Raw genomic sequence first — 22726 nt, 5'->3', positions numbered from 1 at the left:
GCTGTCCCTGGTATCTCTTTCCCACTAAACTAAAAGATAAATACAGAAAATTTATACCTACTTAATTTTCCTTTAGAAAATGAAAATCCTTTGTATAAATTTTAACATAGTAATGTATTAGGCAACTTTTAGCAACATGATCAATTGATTCTTCTAAGCTTTTGGATCACAGGAACCATTTGTTCAGCCATGCCTGCCTCTTATAACTCTTGGCAAACAACTGCATTATCAAACAACTGTTAGCTGGGGGTGGGCAATAGTGAAACAGGATCCCAGTGAATTGCTATTCCCTGTCCATGTTCCATTCTAAACATAGGAAATGTGGATTCTATTATTAAAAGCCATGGAATTTATAGGTAAATTCCATCATCACATTTGGGTACTACGGTACCCCTGTTTTTTCTTTCTGATCAATGTATTAAAAAATTCCTTGATTTAAATGTAAGCAATCACAGGTGGTTAATGTTTGTTTTAACTTTTTATTAAGAAACTAAAGCAAAAAAAGAATTTCAATAATTAATATACAGAGTTCTAATTTTAATTCTAAACAAATATGAAATCTACACCAAGAACTCAGTATTAAAGTTTACTACTATTTAAGAATAAAAGGGAATGGGTAAATGCATTCACAGCCATTATTTCTTCCTCACTAGCCTCAGATTTGCTTCACTTGGATAGAATACAAAGAGCATCTTTCTCATCTATCTTTTGTCACTATAGTCTGTAACTTCAGAGAAGCTATTTTCTTCCTACAGCAAACATGCAAGCACCTGACTACTGGTTTTGATTAAGTGGGCATAAAGATGAGTCCATCAGAGATCCTTTCGCAAGATGTTTAGGAGAGATAAAGACATAAATATAAATAAATTTATACAAGGTATAAAGTAATACAGCATGAATTAAGTATAGGTAAAATATAAAAACAAGGAAATTTCAAGGAAGGAGAGATTACATCTGGCTAGAGGAACCGAGGAATGCTTTATGAGGATAGTATTTGGGTTGGGTATGGACTGTTCCTTCCAGGAAGGCTTCAAAGTGGTTCTGATTGTGGTGGTCTTGATTCCTAAAAAGTAATATCAATACTAATCTTTAAAACTCAAGTTTCTATCTCATCAAACTGTTCATTTTAAAAAATGATCAAAAAATATAAATATTACAGTCTATAAACAGCAGTTTGGGGACATAAATGAAAGTTTAATTATAACACTTCCTATACGGGTTAGGGCTCTGTTATTTTCAAAATTCTCTTTCCCAGGTCAAATCATATCTAAAAGGCAAAAGATGCCTAATCATGGAACCATAGCTTTAAGTATTCAACTGAGCAACACCTACTTGCTTTAGGTACCTTAACAAATCTATATCTAGACTTAGAGGAATAAGAATGAAGAAGATGAAATAAATGGTTTAACATTCAAGAGTCAGGTAATGAAAAAATAATGACAACTAAGAAATGATATATATTAAACACAGAATTCTTTGTATGAAAAGGTTTAATGAATTGTGAGCCATTGACCAATACAGACTTTAAGCCTTAATATTTCATCTTTCCTATGTAAAACCGGGTAATTCAACCAGCCTATCAAGTTTGACAGAAGACCGTAGTATGAATAAGAGTAATAGTAATGTTTTCTTACCCATCTGCATGCTTCACTAAAGTTAAGAACCAAAGAGTGTCCCTGGTTTTCCAAGTCAACAAAGCAAATTCAATCACACATTTTTCCTGATCATAGTTTCAGTTGAAATACAACAAATACAACTTTGCCTTTCAATAGCACTTTTTGTCCATAGCACGAGCACTTTCCCATTATTTTCTTCTTTACCCTCAATATTCTTGTGAGGTAGTAAAGGGAGGGAACAAGGAAATTTTTTTTTTCAGGTGAGAATAATTAGGCAGAATTTAGATGAGTGGTTCTCAATCTTAGCAGCATGTTGAAATCACTTAAGTTTTTAAAAAATCCTCATGGCCATGTTATATCCTAGATAAACATCAGAATCTTAGTGTAGGGAACCCAAGCATCAATATTTTTCAAAACATATATGACTCCAAAGCACAGCTAAGGTTGAGAACCATTGGTTTAGATGATTAATATTCAATCTTCAGATGCAACAGTCTTCCACCTAAATGCTGTTTCAGCACCAATGAAAAAGAGATTCCACTTCCTCAAACACTGTAACAGTTTGTCTTAGTATTCTGTACAGCTGCTATTGGTCTCCAGGAACAAGATAATTTACCAGTTATAAATGAAGGCTCTTTATTCCCCTGATACTCATGCAAAACATGAACCTCCATTTTATAAAATTTGCAAATGGGATATTAGAAAATTTAAACCTTTGAGATAAGAATGGCTTGTTGTTAAACATTTAGGCAATTATTTGATTCTAGGTTCAATATGCAATAACCATGTGTTTCTGTTTTCCATTCAGCACCTTCAAAAGTTTGTTGCAAATGAATGTTTACTAAGATAAAACAGAAGATATAAACAAAACTCTCAGCAAAAGCTCTTGGAATTGGCCATATCACAATCTGAAAAAGAAACAAGTACTTAAAAGACCTTACAGTTCTAACTAGTTGAATCTTTATCCTGAGCCAGATCTCTTCTTTAATTAAATTTTAAACTTTGTCAAATCAAGTTGCTCTACATCAAAAAAAAAAAAAAAATTCTGTAGCAGCTATATTCTCTAATACATTAAACATATAACTTTACTCTGTAGTATTAAATATGGTTTCTAGGTTTCTTCTTGATGTCAATATCAAAAAAAAAATGATCTTTAACAGATTTCACCTTTAAGCAACATACCAAATCTACAACAAATACTTGTAAACACTTCAGGTGACAAAAATAAAATCTTTGTTCATGACTGAAATCCCTTGCTTCGTAGGAGTATTGATAATATTAACTCTCAGGGAGCTACCTAAGAATCCCAGCCAGCTGCTTGCTGTCCCTAATTTTATTAGATTCAAGACAAAATATGCATACAGCAAAACCTAAAAAGTACAAAGATTCCACTTGCCTTAGTCGATTCTTACCACAAAGATGTATCTGAAACCATACAATCTATACTTTCATACAGAAAGATGTTTGTTTCCTTTCTAACAAAAGAAAACCTCAGCTCATGTATGTTGAATTATTAATTTGAAATAGTATTAGTGAAATCAGATGTATAGTCAAAAATTCTGAAAAGGAATTAACGTTAAACTCTTCTACAATGAAACCTTCAAAATATTGCCAACCTGAAGTTTCCAGCATAAGGTGTTTTATTTCAAGTCCCATGGGGGCAATTATCTATAATAAGATTAAGAACATTCTTAAGCTGGGTTCAGGTTGGCACTATTTCACGTGGGTGAGTAAACATTTTCTTGATAACCCCAATGAAGAGTTTGAGGCTTAGATTGTTGCATGATGTAAACAATATGAAATTAATAAAATTATAATACCCACAGAATTATAAAGTTACAAAATAAAAGAACCATTGATCAATTATTTTCTTAAGGTATGTGACTGACAGCTTTCATATTTGACAGCTATAAGAACAAATGGCAATGTTCTGTGTTCTTATGACACCCTTTCTCAGAAGGTCAAAAAATAAAACCAGATACTATAAGATGCATATTATTATTATTATTATTACTGATATATGTATGATTAGAAATAGATTTGCCTTCCCTCAATCTTAGCCAGGAGACTGAGTGATCTTTACAATAATTTTGATGGTTAAAAAAATAAACCAGACTGTAATAGCCATGGAAACTGTAAGCCAAATATAATACAAAATGAGCCAATACAACACATCTCCTCTTAAAATTCTCTTCTTTGTAGTTACCAAACTGTCCCTAAATGTTATTCTAATTTTGTACCATGTAGTGGTTTTTAAGAAATTGAACTAGAACAAAGCAACTCCTTTGTCCTATACTTTTTTTTTTACAGTTTTTTTTTACACACAATAGTAATATACAACTTTTAAAATAGCTGCACAATTTTATATCTCACTGTTAGAGAAGTGCAGTCCAGGCAGACCATGCTTCTCAATATATTAAAAATATTAAATAAAATCCAACCAGTTTCATACTTTTCTAATAGTCAAGCTGGTTGGAAAAAAGGGTCTGGAGAAAAAACAGGCAGTTGTAAAATAGGATCAGTCTTTCTTCACAAACACACTACTTAAAACTCTTGCTATTTTCCTTATCTTATCCCTTTTCTAAGCTCTCACAATCTCTAAGCTCTCGCCTTAAAAGTTGGAAATAACACATTGCAATAACTTAGAGACAAAATCTGTTACAACATGCATATGTCAACTGCCCACTCAACCAACTGCAACCCTGAGGATTTTTCTGGCCCAGTAGAAAGAGGAAACACTAAGATAATCTCTGCTGTAGAGTTGCTTCTCCAGTTAACAATATCATGTGTTTTTCAGGATGTTTCTTGGGCATGCATGTATGACACTGTCACTTCAAGATTCTACTTTCCATAAGCAGGTATCTCCTCCACTCTTTCATCCCAAGAAAGCCACTGTCATCCATCTAAAGGTTTTCCAAGGTAAACCAAAGTCACTTCTGTGTTGCCATATACAGCAGAAACTGCTGGATATAAGCAGACCTTTGGAAGTCCTCTAAAGGCAACCCCCAGGAACTCATATCCACGTTCAAAAGCTAAAGTCTTATCTTCCATGTCCAAGATGACTCGAATTCTTTCTCCTATCTGCAAACAGACATCAAAAGAAGGTTAGAAGAAAACTCACCAAAGGCATAGCTAGAAGAAATCAATAAGCTGAAAATATTATTAAGAATATATATCTTGGGGTGGAGGGTATAGCTCAAGCAGTACAGTGCATGTTAGCATGCATGAGGTCCTGCGTTCAATCCCCAGTACCTCCACCAAAAAATAATAATAAATAAATAAATTTAAAAAGAGTATATATCTCAAAAGTTATCTAGAAAAACCAAAAGTTTTTCGGTCAGGGAGAAACACCTAGAAAAAGAACATACATCAATTTCACCACATACGTTTGGTATTTTTTTTTCAACTTAAGACTTGTGTGGGATCCATATTTAATACTAAAAATGTAAATATTCCTCCAGAACAGTTCCCAGATTTTATTTACTCTTTAAAGGCTTTTCTTAAGAAATTTACCACCAAAATCTAAAACTTGTTATATTTTACCAAAAAAGGCTACCTAAATTTTCTCACATTACTACAGTACATATGTACAATGGAATGTTATTCAACCTTAAAAAGAAATGAAATTTCAATATGTGCTACCACATGAATGGTCCTTGAAAACATTATGCTAAAAGAAATAAGCCACACACAAAAATACAATTATTATATGATTCCACTTATATCAAGCACCTGGAATATAGACAGAAAATTGAATAGCAGTTACCAGAGGCTGGGGGTAGGGAGAAATGTAGAGTTATTGTTCAGTGGGCACAGAGTTTATGCTGGGAATGATGAAAAACTTTTGGTATATACAATGGTGATGATTACACAACATTGTGAATTTATTTAATGCCACTGAATTATACACTTACAAATAGTTAAAATAATAAATATTGTTGTGTATATTTTACAACAATAAAAAAATTACTATAATAAAATTTACATAGCCTTTAAAGTTTACAAAGCAGTTCTACAAATAATGTGGAACTTATATAATCATGAATAGCCAAATCTGACTATAGATTCTAAAGATGCAGAATAGGCTTATTAAACAAGCACTTTGTGGTCCACTACTCTGAAACACCTGTTTGTTATAAAAACAGCAGCATTGATTGTTAAACTAAACTTAAGAAACACAATTATCCAGTTCTTCCATTCGGAAAAATAAGCAAAGATATAGGGTGTTTTATCCTTATACTTTGTAAATACTAGAGATTGTTGCATCTATATACTTGGAGGCAGGAAGTCCTAACTTTGTAATAACAAAATCATAATTTCATACTTCCCAATAATGATACCCCCTGCTGCTATCATTACTTTCCTTCATTGTATTTCCTATCAGAACTAACTACCAACATCTACTTTTTCCCTCTCTCCACCCAAATCACAGATTAACCCCATTCTATGGACCTAAGAACCTCCAAATCATCATCATCACTCCTATTACCAACAAAACATGGACAACAGAGATTAGACATAAAAAGCTAATAGTCTGGTATTTGTTTAGTGATTTGTATTATCTCGTTTAATTTTCTCATCAATCCTAGGAGCTATCCCTATTTTACAGAATATAAACATAAGAAAACAGAACCATTCCAGGTGAAATTTGCAAGTTTGCTTTACCTTTGACTAGGACACAGCAGACGTATACACACAGCACAGAGAGCAGAAAGGCAAAGTCTTACAGCTTTAGGTCAGAGGACAAAATGCAGAGACAGTAAAGAAACTGGAAACTTAGAGGAGGAACTCCAGAAGCAACAAAACCACAAAGAGGGTAAGTTACCAAGTCTGAGAATAAACTCTGCCCAAATCCTTGTGTGACCACTGTATTTACACAGGCACAGGGGAAACCCCCAGGGAAGCAGGCAGAAAAAGCAGCAGCTAGAAGCCAAAAAAACTGAACAAAGACATTAGCTGTGCATACTGTGGGGGAGACAGTTTACCGTTCCAGTCCAGACAAGTTAACTGCTTACTAGAACATAAAAAACTACCCTCTTCAGAAAAACAAAGCAGCTTCTAAAAGAACAAAACATTCCAAAGTTACTACCATATATTATCCACATGTCCAATTTTCAATGAAAAAATTACTGGGTATGAAAAGAAACAAGTAAGTGCAACTGATACTCATGGGGAAAAAAGCAGTAGAAACAGACTCCAAGTGGGCCCTAGATGTTGGATTTGGCAAAGATTTCAAAGCAGTTATTATAAAATATATATAAAGAATTAAAGAAAAATATAGTACTAATAAATGAACAAACAGAGATCTCAATAGAGAAATGGAAACTATAAAAAAGAGCCAAATGAAAATTTTAGAGTTGAGGAGCACAGTAACCAAAACTCATTAGCCTGGCTCAATAGCAGAGTTGAAGTGACAAGAAGAAAAAAAAATCTATGAACTTGAAGACAGAGTAACAGAAATTAACCCATCCAAAAAGCAGAGAGAAGAAAGCACAGCTTCAGAGACACAGAGACAAGGACAATGTCCCACAGAGATAAGGACAATGTCCTTGTCCAACAATTACATTAAATATAAATGGACTAAAGACTCAAATCAAAAGGCAAAGATTTTAAGACTGGGTTAGATAAAAAGCAAGATCTAATTATATGCCATCTGGGAGACTCAATTTAAATACAAAGATAAATTAAAAGTAAAAGGATGAGGGAAAAGAGATACTTTGAAATAGTAATCATAAGACAGTTGGATTGGCTATATTGATATCAGACAAAATAGATGCAAAGACAAGGAATATTACTAGTCAAAGAAGGTCATTTCATAACGATAAAAGAGTTAACCAGGTAGGCAGACATAACAATTACAAATGTATATACACCTAATTACAGAGTTCCAAAACACATGAAGCAAAAACAGACAGAACTGAAAGAAGAGATAGATAAATTAGCAATTATTATTGAAGATTTCAATACTCCTCTTGGTAAATGATAGAACAGGTATAAAGAAAATACAGAAATCATATAGAAGACTTGAGACTACCAAGTTGACCTAATTGCCCTTTATAGTTTATTCTATCCAACAACAGAATATACATTCAAAGACGCGAGGGACACTCATCAAGATAAACCATATGCTGGATATAAAACATGTGTCAGTAAATTTAAAAGGACTGAAATCATACAGTATGTTCTCTAAAAAACAAAGAATAAAGGATTTTCACCACAAAATCATTACAAGGCTAGTCACAGGATTTTATCTTCAGTGATTCTTAAGTCCAGACACCTGTTCCTTAGGTATTTGCAGAGTCTGAAAGGACCGTAAGGAAAGGATTCTCTGAAAGAAAACACTTCCAGGCTTTTATACCTCAGGAAATGGGATATATTTTTAGTTCTTCTACTTTATTATGCCTGACTTGAGGTCATAACCAAGGCTAGAGCTTTCAAACCACATGTTCCTCTGAAATGTGCGATCTATAATTTCTTAAAATTTCCAATTTCTTACCAGGTTATTGTGTTTTAGATTCTGCTTAATCTATGGTAATCATGTAGCTTTTACAAATAAGAACTATAATTTTAACCCTAGAATCAAGTGAGTATGGCTTAAGGTGAAGATGAAAAGAATTTTAAAATGCAGTAGTTTGCCTGAACTCGCCTGTCCTTAAAGAAATCACTAACACCTCCAGTGGCTTTGAATCCAATCCACAGATTAATGAGTATCAGAGAGTGAATGTGTATGTACATGCACACAAGTGCATTTGTGGGGGTGAGGTATCTAGAAGTAGATTTAGATATGCCACAGTATAAGAAAGATGACAATCCAGAGCGTAAGTTGGCAAACTATGGCTCCTGGGCCTAATCTGGCTTAAGGTCTATAAATAAGGTTTATATTTAAGGTTTATACAAGGTCTATGTTTACTCATTTACATAATATATGGCTGCTTTTGTGTGATAACAACGGAGTTGAGTAGTTGTGAGAAACAGTATGGACCACAAAGTCTAAAATATTTACTATCTGGCTCTATAGAGAAAAAGTTAGCCAACCCGATTTAGAGTTAAGATGACTGCTCAAATTGAGTATGTATTAGGAAACAAATACTGAGATACTAAAAGATTATTATCAGAGTATCCAAAAAAGCCCAATTACATTATTTATTTAAAAGTTACCAGGAGACGGAGAAGATGGTGGAGTAGAAGGACGCTCGCAGGTCACCCTCTCCCACAAATACATCAAGACCCACATCTACAGACCCACTCAGCCAACCAGAGCACCTGCAGAACTCCGACAGAACATCGCCCTCTTCAAAAGATAAAGACGCCAAAAATCTGGTAGGAGAAAAGGAAAAAAGAAAGAACAAAAGGCAAAGCAGCGCGGGACGGGTCCCGCGGGGAGGGAGCGGCAAAGGAGGACTGACGCTCGCTCGCTGGGTCTCCCCTCTCCAACTGAGAGGCCAGCGGGACGGAGGGGGAGCCTCCGAGGCTCGGATCTGTACAGAGCAGCCCTTGACTAACAGAACTAAGTTAAACGGGCACAGAGCGTCCCCCCAACACCCAGCCTGGGACAGGCCGGCAGCGGCAGGCAGGGCCAGGCTGCACAAGCCGGGCGGAGGACGGGGGCGGCTGCACAGAGGCAGCCCCGGGGGGACTGCAAGGGGCTGCACGCTGTGACTGTGGGTGCACAGGGCAGAACAACCTGGGCCCTCCATAAAACAGCAAGGTTGATGTGCTCTCGGGGGAAGGGTGCACACCCCCATCTCTGAAAACCCGCGGAAAGTTTTCGGGGGAAGAGAGGCGGGGCTCAGGAACAGCCGCCATATCCTCCGCGCTGAGCACCCAGGCGGGGGCGGGGCGAAACCTGCATCCGCACGGAAGGGCTTAGCAGCCTCAAAGGCCAGACTGAGACCGGCCTGCAGCCCGGGGCAGATAGGATGCTTCTATCCTGGTCCCTCAGAGAACTTGCTCCACAAAGACAAACAAGGAGCTGGGTTTTGGCTCGGAGCAGGGACAGGGCTGTCCCTCGGGTCTTCCCCGAGCCCACCTGCGGAGCACCGACCAGGGCGGAGCGCCGACCAGGGCAGAGCGCTCAGCCGCACAGAGAGCGGAGCTACCAGCGGCGCAGGTAGAGGGAGAGCGGCCCCCCCGCCTTTCGGGCAGGAACACAGCCCCTGACCGAGTTGCTGGGAGGGGGCACAACCCGCCCTTCTACCTGGCCAGTCTGCAACATCTGACTGCGGCATCCGGAGGGGCAGCGACCCGCCCGCCCACAGCAGAGAGCTGCACCTGACCCAGTGTTAGGAGGAGGCGCGATCTGCTTGCCAACAGGTGCTGGGAGCAGCACAGAAGAGGGCGCCAACGGAGGGCCTCTGAAAACATCAAGCTGAGCTTCCAAAACAGGACGAAGACAGAAAGACTTCACATTAAAAACACAGACTCCAGGAGAACACTGACAAACCCTCCCCCCACCCTTTTTTTTTTAATCTGTTTTTACCTGTTCTATTTTCTATTACTCTCTTAATTTTTACTTCTTAATTCATTTCTATTTCTCTTGGGTTTTGATGTCCTGCTATTGATTAGACACAGGTTTCAAATACATGTATTCATCTCCCCCCCCCTTTTTTGGTAAAGGTTTTAAAAGGACGTCTCAAGCCGATTAATACTCTGCTTCAACTCACTCTTCTATTATTCATTATACACTGTTTTCAAACCCTCTTTCTCCCTTCTTTTAAAATTCTTTCTCTCTCTCTCATTTTTTTTTCTTTCTTTCCTAAGTTCTATTCCTAAATAGGCATTAGATAGATAAAATCCTTAAGGACCAAAATAAACAACTGATACTCCATAAACCACAGTGCCAAAGAGGTATGAGCAAGATGAAGAAGCAGAAAAACCTTTCCCAATTAAAAGAACAAGAGAAATCCCCTGAAAGAAAGATCAACGACATAGACATCGATAGCCTACTAGATCAAGATTTCAAAAAAGGAGTGATCGAATTGCTGAAGGAATTAAAAGAGATAGTGTTTAGAGATATAAAATATGTCAAAAATGAAATTGAAGCTATAAAGAAGAGCCAAGTAGAATGGTTAAACTCATTGACAGAGATGAGGAATGATCTAATAGCTGTGCAAAGCCGACTAGATAATGCAGAGGAACAAATTAGTGATCTAGAAGACAGGGCAATAGAAAGCACCCATTCAGAAGAACTACAAGATAAGCAAATAAAAAATAATGAAAATAGCATAAGGGACCTATGGGATAATATAAAGCGTCCCAATCTTCGCATAATAGGGGTCCCAGAAGGAGAAGAAAGATCAAAGGGGATTGAAAAGGTTTTTGAAGAAATCATGACTGAAAACTTCCCAAACTTAAAGAAGGAATCAGATATCCAAGTACAGGAAGCTCAGAGGGTCCCAAACAGGAAGAACCCAAATAGACCCACACCAAGATATCATAATCAAGATGGCCAGAGTCAAGGATAAAGAAATGATTCTAAAGGCAGCAAGAGAAAAGCAAAGAGTAAGTTACAAGGGAACCCCCATAAGGCTCTCAGCTGATTTCTCTACACAAACACTACAGGCCAGAAGGGAGTGGCAAGATATATTCAAAGCCCTGAATGAAAAAAAGATGCAGCCTAGGATCCTTTATCCAGCAAGGCTATCCTTGAGGATAGAAGGAGAAATAAAGAGTTTCACAGACAAAAAAAAGCTGCAGGAGTTTAGCAACACTAAACCCATGCTAAAAGAAATATTGAAAGGGCTATTCTAAATAGAAAAGCAGCAGGATGCTACAGAAATGAGAAACACACAACTGGAAAGGTGATAACTCATGAATTACAAATAAAGTAAACATGAAATTATAAAAGAAGACATACAAATTACTGAGAGTGGGAGAGGGAGGCAGGGAAATATAGAATATTTTTTTCTTTCTTTTTTAAATTTTTTTAACAGTAGGATGGGTTTGAGATTATGTTACTATCAGTTTAATAAAAAGTTATAGTAATGGGTTGATAGATTTACAAAAAAGGGTAACCACAAGCCAAAAATTTACAAAGGAGTCACAAAAATTAAATAAAATCCATGATAATACAAAGGAAAATTACCAAACCACAAAAGGAAGAAGAAAGGAACAAAGAGGATATACCAATTCAACTGCAAAGATAAGTTCAAAATGGCAATAAACACACATCTATCATTAATTACGGTAAATGTTAATGGACTAAATGCTCCAGTCAAAAGACACAGAGTGGCAGACCGGATAATAAAGCAAGAACCTTCAATATGCTGCATACAAGAGACCCACTTTAGGGAGAAGGACACATATAGATTGAGAGTGAAAGGATGGAAAAGGATATTCCATGCAAATGGAAAAGCCAAAAAAGCAGGTGTTGCAGTACTGATTTCAGACAAAATAGACTTTAAAACAAAGGCCATAAAGAAAGATAAAGAAGGACATTTTATAATGATTAAAGGAGTGATACAAGATGAGGATATTACACTCGTTAATATATATGCACCCAATATAGGAGCACCTAAGTACATACAAGAATTACTAACAGAGATAAAGGGGGATATTGATGGGAATACAATCATAGTTGGAGATTTTAACACTGCATTAACATCACTAGACAGATCTTCCAGACAGAAAATAAACAAGGCAACAGAGAAATTAAATACTACAATAGAAAAACTAGATTTGGTGGATATTTTCAGAACATTACACCCCCCAAAAATAGGATATACATTCTTTTCAAGTGCACATGGAACATTTTCCAGGATCGATCATGTGCTTGGGCACAAAAGAAACCTCAACAATTTTAAGAAGATAGAAATTATCTCAAGCATCTTTACTGACCACAATGCCATGAAACTGGAAATCAACAACAGAGAAACAAAGGAGAAAACAAGGAAAGCATGGAGATTAAACAATATGTTATTGAAAAAACAATGGATCAATGAGGAAATCAAAGCTGAAATTAAAAAATACCTTGAGACAAATGATAATGAAAGCACAACCACTCAAAACCTATGGGACACAGCAAAGGCAGTGCTAAGAGGGAAGTTTATAGCGATACAGGCCTTCCTCAAAAAAGAAGAACAATCTCAAATAAACAATTTAACCCACCACCTGAATGAATTAGAAAAAGAAGAACAAAAAGCCCCAAAAAGCAGCAGAAGGAAGGAAATAATAAAGATCAGAGAGGAATTAAATACAATAGAGATTAACAAGACCATAGAAAAAAATCAACCAAACCAAAAGCTGGTTTTTTGAAAAAGTAAATAAAATCGACAAACCTCTGGCCAAACTCACAAAGCAGAAAAAAGAGAGAGCACAAATTAGCAAAATAAGAAAGGAAAATGGAGAAATTACAACAAACAAAATAGAAATACAGAATATCATACGAGACTATTATGAAAAACTATATGGAACCAAACTGGATAACCTAGAGGAGATGCACAAGTTTCTGGAAACATACTGTCCACCAAAACTGAATCAAGAAGAATCTGAACACTTGAACAATCCGATCACTACAAAGGAAATAGAAATAGCAATTAAAAACCTGCCTACAAATAAAAGTCCAGGACCGGACGGCTTCACCGGGGGAATTCTACCAAACATACAAAGAAGAACTCATACCAGTCCTTCTCAAACTCTTCCAGACGATTGAAAAGGAGGGAATACTCCCAAACTCATTCTATGAAGCCACCATCACCCTGATACCAAAACCAGGCAAAGACACTACAAAAAAAGAGAATTATAGGCCAATATCGCTGATGAACATAGACGCCAAAATCCTCACCAAAATTTTAGCAAATAGAATCCAACAACACATAAAAAAGATTATACATCATGACCAAGTGGGGTTCATCCCAGGGACACAAGGCTGGTTCAACATACGCAAATCAATCAGTGTAATACATCATATCAACAAGAGAAAGGACAAAAACCACATGATCATCTCAATCGATGCATAAAAAGCATTTGATAAAATTCAACACCCATTTATGATAAAAACTCTCGCCAAAGTGGGTATAGAGGGAACATATCTCAACATAATAAAAGCTATATATGACAAACCTACAGCCAGCATAGTACTCAACAGTGAAAAACTCAAAAGCTTTCCACTAAAATCTGGGACAAGACAAGGATGCCCACTATCACCACTCCTATTCAACATAGTCCTGGAAGTCCTAGCCACAGCAGTCAGGCAAGAGAAAGAAATAAAAGGGATCCAAATTGGAAAAGAAGAGGTAAAAGTGTCATTATATGCTGATGACATGCTACTATATATAGAAAACCCTAAAAGGTCCACACAAAAGCTACTAGAGCTGATTGAAGAATTCAGCAAGGTAGCAGGTTACAAAATTAACGTTCAAAAATCAGTTGCATTTCTTTACACTAACGATAAATCAACAGAAGAAGAAAGTAAAGAAACAATCCCCTTTAAAATAGCACCCAAAGTAATAAAATATCTGGGAATAAATCTAACCAAGGAGGTGAAAGAATTATACACAGAAAACTATAAACCATTGATGAAGGAAATTAAAGAAGACTTTAAAAAATGGAAAGATATTTCATGCTCTTGGACTGGAAGAATCAATATTGTTAAAATGGTCACACTGCCCAAGGCAATCTACAGATTTAATGCAATCCCTATCCAATTACCCAGGACATATTTCACAGAACTAGAAAAAATCATAATAAAATTCATATGGAACCATCAAAGACCTAGAATTGCCAAAGCATTACTGAAGAGAAAGAAAGAGGCTGGAGGAATAACTCTCCCAGACTTCAGACAATACTATAGAGCTACAGTCATCAAGACAGCATGGTATTGGTACCAAAACAGACATATAGACCAATGGAACAGAATAGAGCCCAGAAATGAACCCACAAACTTTTGGTCAACTCATCTTCGACAAAGGAGGCAAGAATATACATTGGAATAAAGACAGTCTCTTCAGCAAATGGTGTTGGGAAAACTGGACAGCAGCATGTAAAACAATGAAGCTAGAACACTCCCTTACACCATATACAAAAATCAACTCAAAATGGATTAAAGACTTAAACATAAGACAAGATACAATAAACCTCCTAGAGGAAAACATAGGCAAAACATTATCTGACATACATTTAAAAAATTTTCTCCTAGAAGAAATAAAAGCAAGAATAAACAAATGGGACCTAATGAAACTTACAAGCTTCTGCACAGCAAAGGAAACCAGAAATAAAACAAGAAGAAAACCTACGGAATGGGAGAAAATTTTTGCAAGTGAAACCGACAAAGGCTTGATCTCCAGAATATATAAGCAGCTCATACGACTCAATAAGAAAAAAATAAACAACCCAATCCAAAAATGGGCAGAAGACCTAAACAAGCAATTCTCCAAGGAAGACATACAAATGATCAAAAAGCACATGAAAAAATGCTCAATATCACTAATTATCAGAGAAATGCAAATCAAAACTACAATGAGGTATCACCTCACACCAGTCAGAATGGCCGTCATTCAAAAATCCACAAATGACAAATGTTGGAGAGGCTGTGGAGAAAGGGGAACCCTCCTACACTGCTGGTGGGAATGCAGTTTGGTGCAGCCACTATGGAAAACAGTGTGGAGATTCCTCAAAAGACTAGGAATAGACTTACCATATGACCCAGGAATCCCACTCCTGGGCTTGTATCCAGAAGGAAATCTACTTCAGGATGACACCTGCACCCCAATGTTCATAGCAGCACTATTTACAATAGCCAAAACATGGAAACAGCCTAAATGTCCATCAACAGGTGACTGGATAAAGAAGAGGTGGTATATCTATACAATGGAATACTACTCAGCCATAAAAACCGACAACATAATGCCATTTGCAGCAACATGGATGCTCCTGGAGAATGTCATTCTAAGTGAAGTAAGCCAGAAAGAGAAAGAAAAATACCATATGAGATCACTCATATGTGGAATCTAAAAAACAAAAACAAAAACAAACAAACAAACAAAAACAAAGCGTAAATAAAGGACAGAAATAGACTCACAGACAGAGAATACAGACTTGTGGTTACCAGGGGGTGGAGGGTGGGAAGGGATAGACTGGGATTTCAAAATTGTAGAATAGACTACACTGTACAGCACAGGGAAATATACACAAAATGTTATGATAACTCACAGAGAAAAAAATGTGACAATGAGTGTGTATATGTCCATGAATAACTGAAAAATTGTGCTGAACACTGGAATTTGACACAACATTGTAAAATTATTATAAATCAATAAAAAATGTTAAAAGTTACCAAAAAGACAAACAATGCTGCTATGTAAAATTTTATAAATTTAAAACAAATTAAGGCATGATTTAACAAAGGCTCACTTCCCAGAAAATACCCAGTTTCTCACCTGATATTTTGGTGCATTGTTGCACTGTGGAAAACTGCCATTGACTTCTCCATTATGTAGTAGATTATTGTCCACCAGATTCCAGCCCCAGCTCTGGTCATCACTACCCAGCAGCGCCACATAACCTTGGCATTGCATGGGGGCCCGTTTTGTGGCAATTCCAATCACTGCCACAGTGCCCAGAGGGCCCTCCCACCACACTTCCCAAGCATGGCGGCCCTCACTGAAACCAATCTTGGTCCTTGCACCATCAGTGCTTTGAGCGATGGGGTTTCGATGTAAAGTAAAGCCATTCTTCTTAATGTAGACATTCCTCGAGCAGTCATTAGTGCTGAAGGCATGTTGGAAAGCACGTATCTGAAAAGATGAAAAACAGACCAAAGAAACAGAAATTTGATTTTTTTAAACATTAAAAAGTACCCAAACTTTAGGCTACATGTTTTTCAACAATAAAGTTATATACTTTAAGTAAGACAATAAGCATTTCCAAAAAATGGCTCAAGTTTCAGGATGGGATACTAACATAATAAATTATACAACATTAAAAATAAAACTGCCAATTGTTTCATTACTGACAAAAATTCTAAACAATAGTATAATCTCTCCAGATAGACTTCTTAAAACATCAAAAGATATACACACGAATCTATATTTTAGAGATAATACTGAAATGTTTATGGGTGACAATGGTATCTGGAAATTGCTCTGAAATATTCAGAAATGGAGTGGGAAAGTGGGTGGCATAAACATGAAACTAGATTTTCCAATAATTAATCATTGGTAAAGCTTGGTAATGGGTATAGGGAGGTTCATTAAATTGTTTCCTTTACGCTTGTTTATTGATATTTTTACATAAAAAAGTTATGCAAATATGCACATTTTCATGTTGGCAATGCTGTCACCAAAAACAATTGTATTTTAAGTAAAATAGAGAACTTAGTCATAGCAACTCTTAAGTTGATGAAAACTTTTAATAACCACAAACTATCTTAAATCCTCAGCCTCTTTGCTAGGCATTACTCATACACTGAGACATCACCACTCTCATTTTACTAAATCAAATAATCCCCTAGATAGCACTTAAATTCAACCACTAAAATTTATGCAGAGATAGTCATTAACAGCAGCTACCACTGACAGGACATGTTAGCTGAACTTCAGTAATTATCAGTTTTTTAAGCCTCTAAAATAAAGACAGTATGAAAATTGCTACTTTGTACAAGTAATAACAATCTCTCATTTTTAATAACTTAAAGTTTTTGGTTTGTATTTTTTTTAGAAAATCCCCTCTTTATTCAAACTACCCAAAAGCAGCTAAAGACTGGGACCTACTGCTTTAGTTAACCAAATAAATCAACTCCAGAATCACAGAATTTCAACATTAGGAAAGATTTTGAAGTTCACCTAGTTCAACTCGGGGGTAAGGACATAGACATAGAAGTAAACAGCTAGTTAATACAAGAGCCCCAAAGAGAAGTCAAGTATCCAGCCCCCACATCCAGTGTTCATTGCTGCACTCCAGAGCACAGATTAAAAAACAACCGAAAAACTTCCTTGGTTCAGGTATCCCTTGTCTTCATAAGGATGAAGTAAACTCAAGTATACCTACATTTTTTCCTTTCTGTTCTTATTATAACATACTTTTAAGCTCCTAAAAGTGCTATACACACCACAACCACCTGATTCTAGTAAGAAATATCTTGAAAAAAAATTTAATCTAACCTAAATTGATCAAATCCAACAGAGGACAGAAGAGCATGTTAAGCAACACCATGGGAATGAAATATGAAAAACCCAGACTGAGGGAATTTCTACAGGGTAAACAACCTAGTTTAATTTCTATATCAGCACCTTTATTATACCTCATCCTAGTTCAGTCACCTTTGATAGTTTCGTACTGACTACCATATCAACTGTAAATTCTTCTGCCTGGCCTTCAAAGCCTTCAGATCTGATTCCTCCTATTTCCCTTTCTAATTTCATATTGTCCTCCTTGTCTGTGGCATCATATCTGCTTTCCTCCTCCCACATATCCTTTAAGACCAGCTCTAGTCTTACCACCTCAGTGAAGCTACTCTTAATCAAGAATCCCTGCCTGATTCCTGTCTCCTGAATTCCCACCCACCATGGTTTGCACTATGCAACATTTAATTGTTACACACCCCATCCACTCGACTCTAGTTAAAAATATCTTGCAAAAAAATCTAACTTAACCTAAATTGATCAAACCTCTATAGGAAATAACAGAGAGCATGTTAAGCAACACCATGGGAATGAAATCAGCAAATCTAGACTGAGGGAACCTCTACTGGGTAAACAACTCGGTTTCTTCCACAAGTAAGTCGCAGCAGTGGGAGGTGAAAGAGATGGAGGGTATATCTGAAGACTAAAATAGCCTTAAAAGATATATCAACTGTTTGTCATGGGAATCTTATATAGATCTTGCTTAAATAAATTGAAAATTAAAGATACAACATTTGACATTTATGAGACAATTGGAAAATTGAACACTATGCTTTTTATATTAAGGAATTATTATTTATTTCTTTACACATGAGATGTAATAATGGTATTGTGATTAAGTGTCCTTATCTTTTTAGAGATGGATACTAAAAAAAATCAGATAAAATGGAAAAATAAATGCATAAACAAATAAAAACAATCTATAGTTTTTGCTGCACAGTTTCATGTACAACCTGGATTTTGCATTATTAGAGCAAACAGCTTTAAGATCTAGTTTAGGTTGTAAGTCTGAAATTTAGAGAATTATAGTGAGATGCCAAGTATGACTAGAATAATTGATGTTACTTGGTAATATGTAAAATATGAACCTTTAAAAAGACAAATCCTAGTTACATTGACAACTCCAAATACTTTCCAGTTTTATGCTATCCTAAGCCTGTTCTCATCGTTTTCTCAGTTACCCAGGCTCCCTGGAAATCTTGTTTGACTCTTCCTTCTTCCTCATCCCACTCACCCAGCCAGCTGTCTACCTATGTGCACTTGTTTTCTTGCAGTTTGTCTCCCAGCCAACCCCTTCTCTGCTCTATATACTTGTTTGGGTGTTAAGTACCTCTGGTATAGGCACCAACTCCTGCCTTCTCAAATTCATCTTATGGCCTAGTTTTTCTAAAGCACAGCTCTTAATTTGTCACTCCTTTGTTCAAATCTCTGTGGTTTACAACTGTAAAACAAAGCCCAAACTATATACTGAAGGCTGTATGTCAAGGACCTCCATGATATATCATTTCAGCTTACCTTTACAATCATACTTCCCATCTAACCAGACGATTTTATATCTTTAGTCTCTCCTCTAAGCTCCAAAATGTAACAGATGCCTAGCTGAAATCTCTTGGATGTTTCAAAAGCACTGTAAATCCTACACTACCAAAACTGAACTCATTGTTATTCCTCCAAAATCTAGCCCAGGTGATCCTTATATTATGTAAGCCAGATACCTAAGAGTCATCCTTAGCACCTCCCTCTTCCTCATGCCTATTTCAAATCTATTGCAAAGTCCTGTTGATTTTATTTCCTAAATCTCTCCTAAATTTCTGCCCATCTCTTTTACTACATACTTCATACTACTCATATTTCTAAGGTACCCCTCCAACCTGTTCTCAATTCTGAAGTTAGAAATAACCTTTTAAAAATGGAAAAATGTCTTAATACCAATCCCCCACTTCTAACCCCCTCTTGCTTATAATTTAAAATGGCTTCGTTTTGTTTGGCCTCAGTCTGCCTCTTCATCTTATCTCAAACTGGCCTTACCTTTGCTCTCTATACTCCAGCCACACTGATTATTTTCTGTCCCTCATACTCATCCCTCCTGGAAGGCTCTTCTTTCACTCTGGCCTATTTATCCTTATCCTTCAGGTCTCAGTTCATGCATTAGTTCCTCAGAGAAAGCCTTCCCTGACCTCCCTATTTAGGTCAAATTCTTCATTATTGATATTCAGAGCACCATGTATCTACCCTTCATAGTACTTAACACAAACACAATTTTACAACTAAGTGACTATTTGATTAATACCCACTTCCCCCCACTAGACGGTAAGCTTCATATGGCAAGGCATTCATAAGAGTTTGTATCTGTTTTTATTCATCATTGCATCTAAACTCAGCATAGTGCCTAGTATTCATATTTTTTAAAATATAAATATATGCTGTACAAGCCCTCTGCTTTCCATTGTCCTGCTTTTGTTCACGGTATTTCCTCTTAGTAAAATGTTCAGATTCTCCTTATCTTTAAAATTCAGCTCAAATACAATCTCAACTTCAAACCTCCTCCAATCCTCCACTCAACTTGTAAATCTTTCACTTAACTTATATATATTTTTTAATATCTCTAACAGTTATGAATAATTTCTACCATTTTTAAGTAATAACCACTAGTTATTTCTATACCTTTTTTTTCTCCTCTATTAGACTGAGGACTTCCCTACTAGGCTATCTGACTCCTTTTGAATTAATCTTTTATCTTCAAGATATTCAAGAAAAGTCCTGCAACATCTGAAAGTATATGTGATAGTACAAGTCTATAATACCTACAGTGCATGTAATACAAAGGCATACTGTTAAAAACTTAAGAAACCTAAAATATCTGGGAGGATACAAAAGAAGTAAGTAAAACAGGTTGCCTCCAGCCTAGGTAGTGGGGGGCACAAGGATGAAAGGAAGGCATTTTTCTTTATATCACTTTGCTTTGCTTGAATGTTGACTCACATAAACAGATTATCTATTACATATTATTACATGAATCTTATATCATGTGAACATATCTATTATAGACCAATTATAAAAATGTCTTAATTAAAAATAAGTAAAAGCAATAAATATTATGGAAAACAAAAAACTAAATAAAACTTATGAAACCTACATGTTTATCAGCCACAGTAGGACAAAACTGCAATCTTCTGCACTCTACTTTATGAATTACTAGAATCCATTGAGTATCTATCATGTATAAATACTGCCCTCGTGAATTAACATGTTATTTCACTTAATAGAAAAACAATTTGACAGTTAACATATTTAAGAGCAATATTCCTTATCTTATTAAACTAAAATATGTTCTATTACAGAAGAATAAATTTTACATCTATTTCACGTGGAAAAAATTTACTCCTCACTCTGGCCCCACTGGCAGGCTAGCATTTAAAAGGGATGTTTTCCCTTTTTAGTTATTAATGTATTTTTGTTTACCAGCATTCTAGGTCAGACTTTATCCTCTCTCATATTTGCTGTTGGTGACTGCTATACTGAATAGCTGTTTCCATCCAACTGAACCCAAGTTTAGGTGCTTTTGTTTATACTGCTTGAAGAATCCTCTCAGTTCTACCATGACTTGCTACCTGACATTTTTATTTGTATATAAAGGCAAGACTAAGCACAAGAATCTCGCAGGAAAAAAAGACAGCAAAAATGAAATTAGCATGTTAGATGACAAACAGAACAGAAAAGAGACACACACCATCAACGTGAAACTATGAAAAAGTTGGCAAGGAAGTAGCCAATAATAGTGGAACATGGCAGTATCATGACGGTTAACTGGTGCCAACGGGAGGATGTTCTATTAAAACCTGTATCTTGAAAGTTAGGATGCTTTGGACCACACTCATTTATAAGCTTGTAACATAGCAGAGGGAATTAAAGAATACCTGGACGAAAACAAAGAAAAAAGGGTTATAAATCAGAGCTTGGAAAAGGTGAAGTGAAAGCAAACATCTTAGAAACTAAGCCGATATTAAGGCAGTCGAAATGATCTAATAAAGGGCAGAAAGAAAAATAAGATTAGAGTATTGAAAGGTACAACAATGGGGGTGGTCTGTTTTTAAGGGCAAAGACTTTGGAAAGTAGAACTGAGTGATGGAAACCAGGTAGGGGAAACCATCCGATGCTTTAAAAACTGTATCACGAAAGTAGGGTGGGTTAAGGAGCAAAACTTCAATCCAGAGAGATCTTTATGGTAGGGGGAGTTGAGTTAAGGTATTGACTGGAGCGGTGGAAAGGCCGGATGGTGAGGCGAGACTTCTGACTCAGAAGCTTAGCTGAGAAGCACTGAAAACAGCGCGGAGAAGCGGGACTGGGGTCAGCGGCGTGGCGCGGGGCTCCCTCACCTTGGCCTTGTAGCTGGGCAGGTTGCAGAGGATGTCCGTGCGCAGAGCCTCCTCTGCCAGGCTGCGGGCGCACAGGCTCCGCCACACCTCGCTGTTCTCATCGCCGTGCAGGCAGCGGTACCAGTGCTTGCACACCAGGGCGCAGCTCCGCAGCTCGGATAGCTCCAGGTAGGAGAACACCAACTCTAGCACCCGGCTGGGAAGCCGGCCCCCGATCCCCCCGGCCCCGGCGCCCGGGCCGGCGCCCGCGCCGCCGCCGCCGCTACAGCCAGCGCCGCCCGAGGCTGCCCCAGCCCCCGGGGCCGGCGCCGCCATCGCCTCACCAGCCGGCCCGAGGGCCGCCGCCGCCGCCGCTTCCCCCCGTCTCTGCTTGGGAGGCCAAGCCTCGCCTTGAGACCTGAGCAGCTCGCTCACCGCCCCTTTCACAGCCAACCGCCCGGCCCCTCCACCACTCCCGCCCCTGCCCGGGGGCGTCCGCCGCGCGCCCCGCCTCACTGAGGGCAGACGCACCGGCCGCACGGGCGTCCCCCGCCCCTCCCTCGCGGCTTAGCACGAGCGCTGGAACCGCCCGACTCGCAAGGCCTCCCCGCGGCGCGCCGGTGGCTCCGCCATACGG

At 37.4% G+C, this 22726-nt stretch overlaps 1 protein-coding gene across 1 annotated transcript; it reads right to left on the bottom strand.

The window, feature by feature from the left end:
• Nucleotides 1-1456: 1456 nt before the first annotated feature.
• On the bottom strand, nucleotides 1457-22631 carry FBXO45 (F-box protein 45). The gene is made up of 3 exons (XM_032481388.1): nucleotides 22111-22631; nucleotides 15992-16348; nucleotides 1457-4697 (listed from the first exon to the last, which is right to left on the bottom strand). Exons 1-3 carry the CDS (start codon nucleotides 22423-22425, stop codon nucleotides 4512-4514), a joined length of 858 nt encoding a protein of 285 aa, XP_032337279.1. The 5' UTR covers nucleotides 22426-22631; the 3' UTR covers nucleotides 1457-4511.
• Between the last annotated feature and the right edge of the window lie 95 nt (nucleotides 22632-22726).

Source organism: Camelus ferus, chromosome 1 (genome assembly GCF_009834535.1).
Source record: "Camelus ferus isolate YT-003-E chromosome 1, BCGSAC_Cfer_1.0, whole genome shotgun sequence".
Taxonomy (NCBI): domain Eukaryota; kingdom Metazoa; phylum Chordata; class Mammalia; order Artiodactyla; family Camelidae; genus Camelus; species Camelus ferus.
Note: the sequence above shows the minus strand (reverse complement) of the source record. Positions and strands in the feature narration are given on the sequence as shown.

Bases quoted from the DNA above. Each gene is read 5' to 3' on its own strand.
- FBXO45 (XM_032481388.1), bottom strand. From the start codon at position 22,425: ATGGCGGCGCCGGCCCCGGGGGCTGGGGCAGCCTCGGGCGGCGCTGGC. The intron at 16,349-22,110 runs GTGAGGGAGCCC...TCATCTTTTCAG, and splicing joins TGCCCAGCTACAAGGCCAAG to ATACGTGCTTTCCAACATGC. The intron at 4,698-15,991 runs GTGAGAAACTGG...GTCTGTTTGCAG, and splicing joins ACAATGCACCAAAATATCAG to ATAGGAGAAAGAATTCGAGT.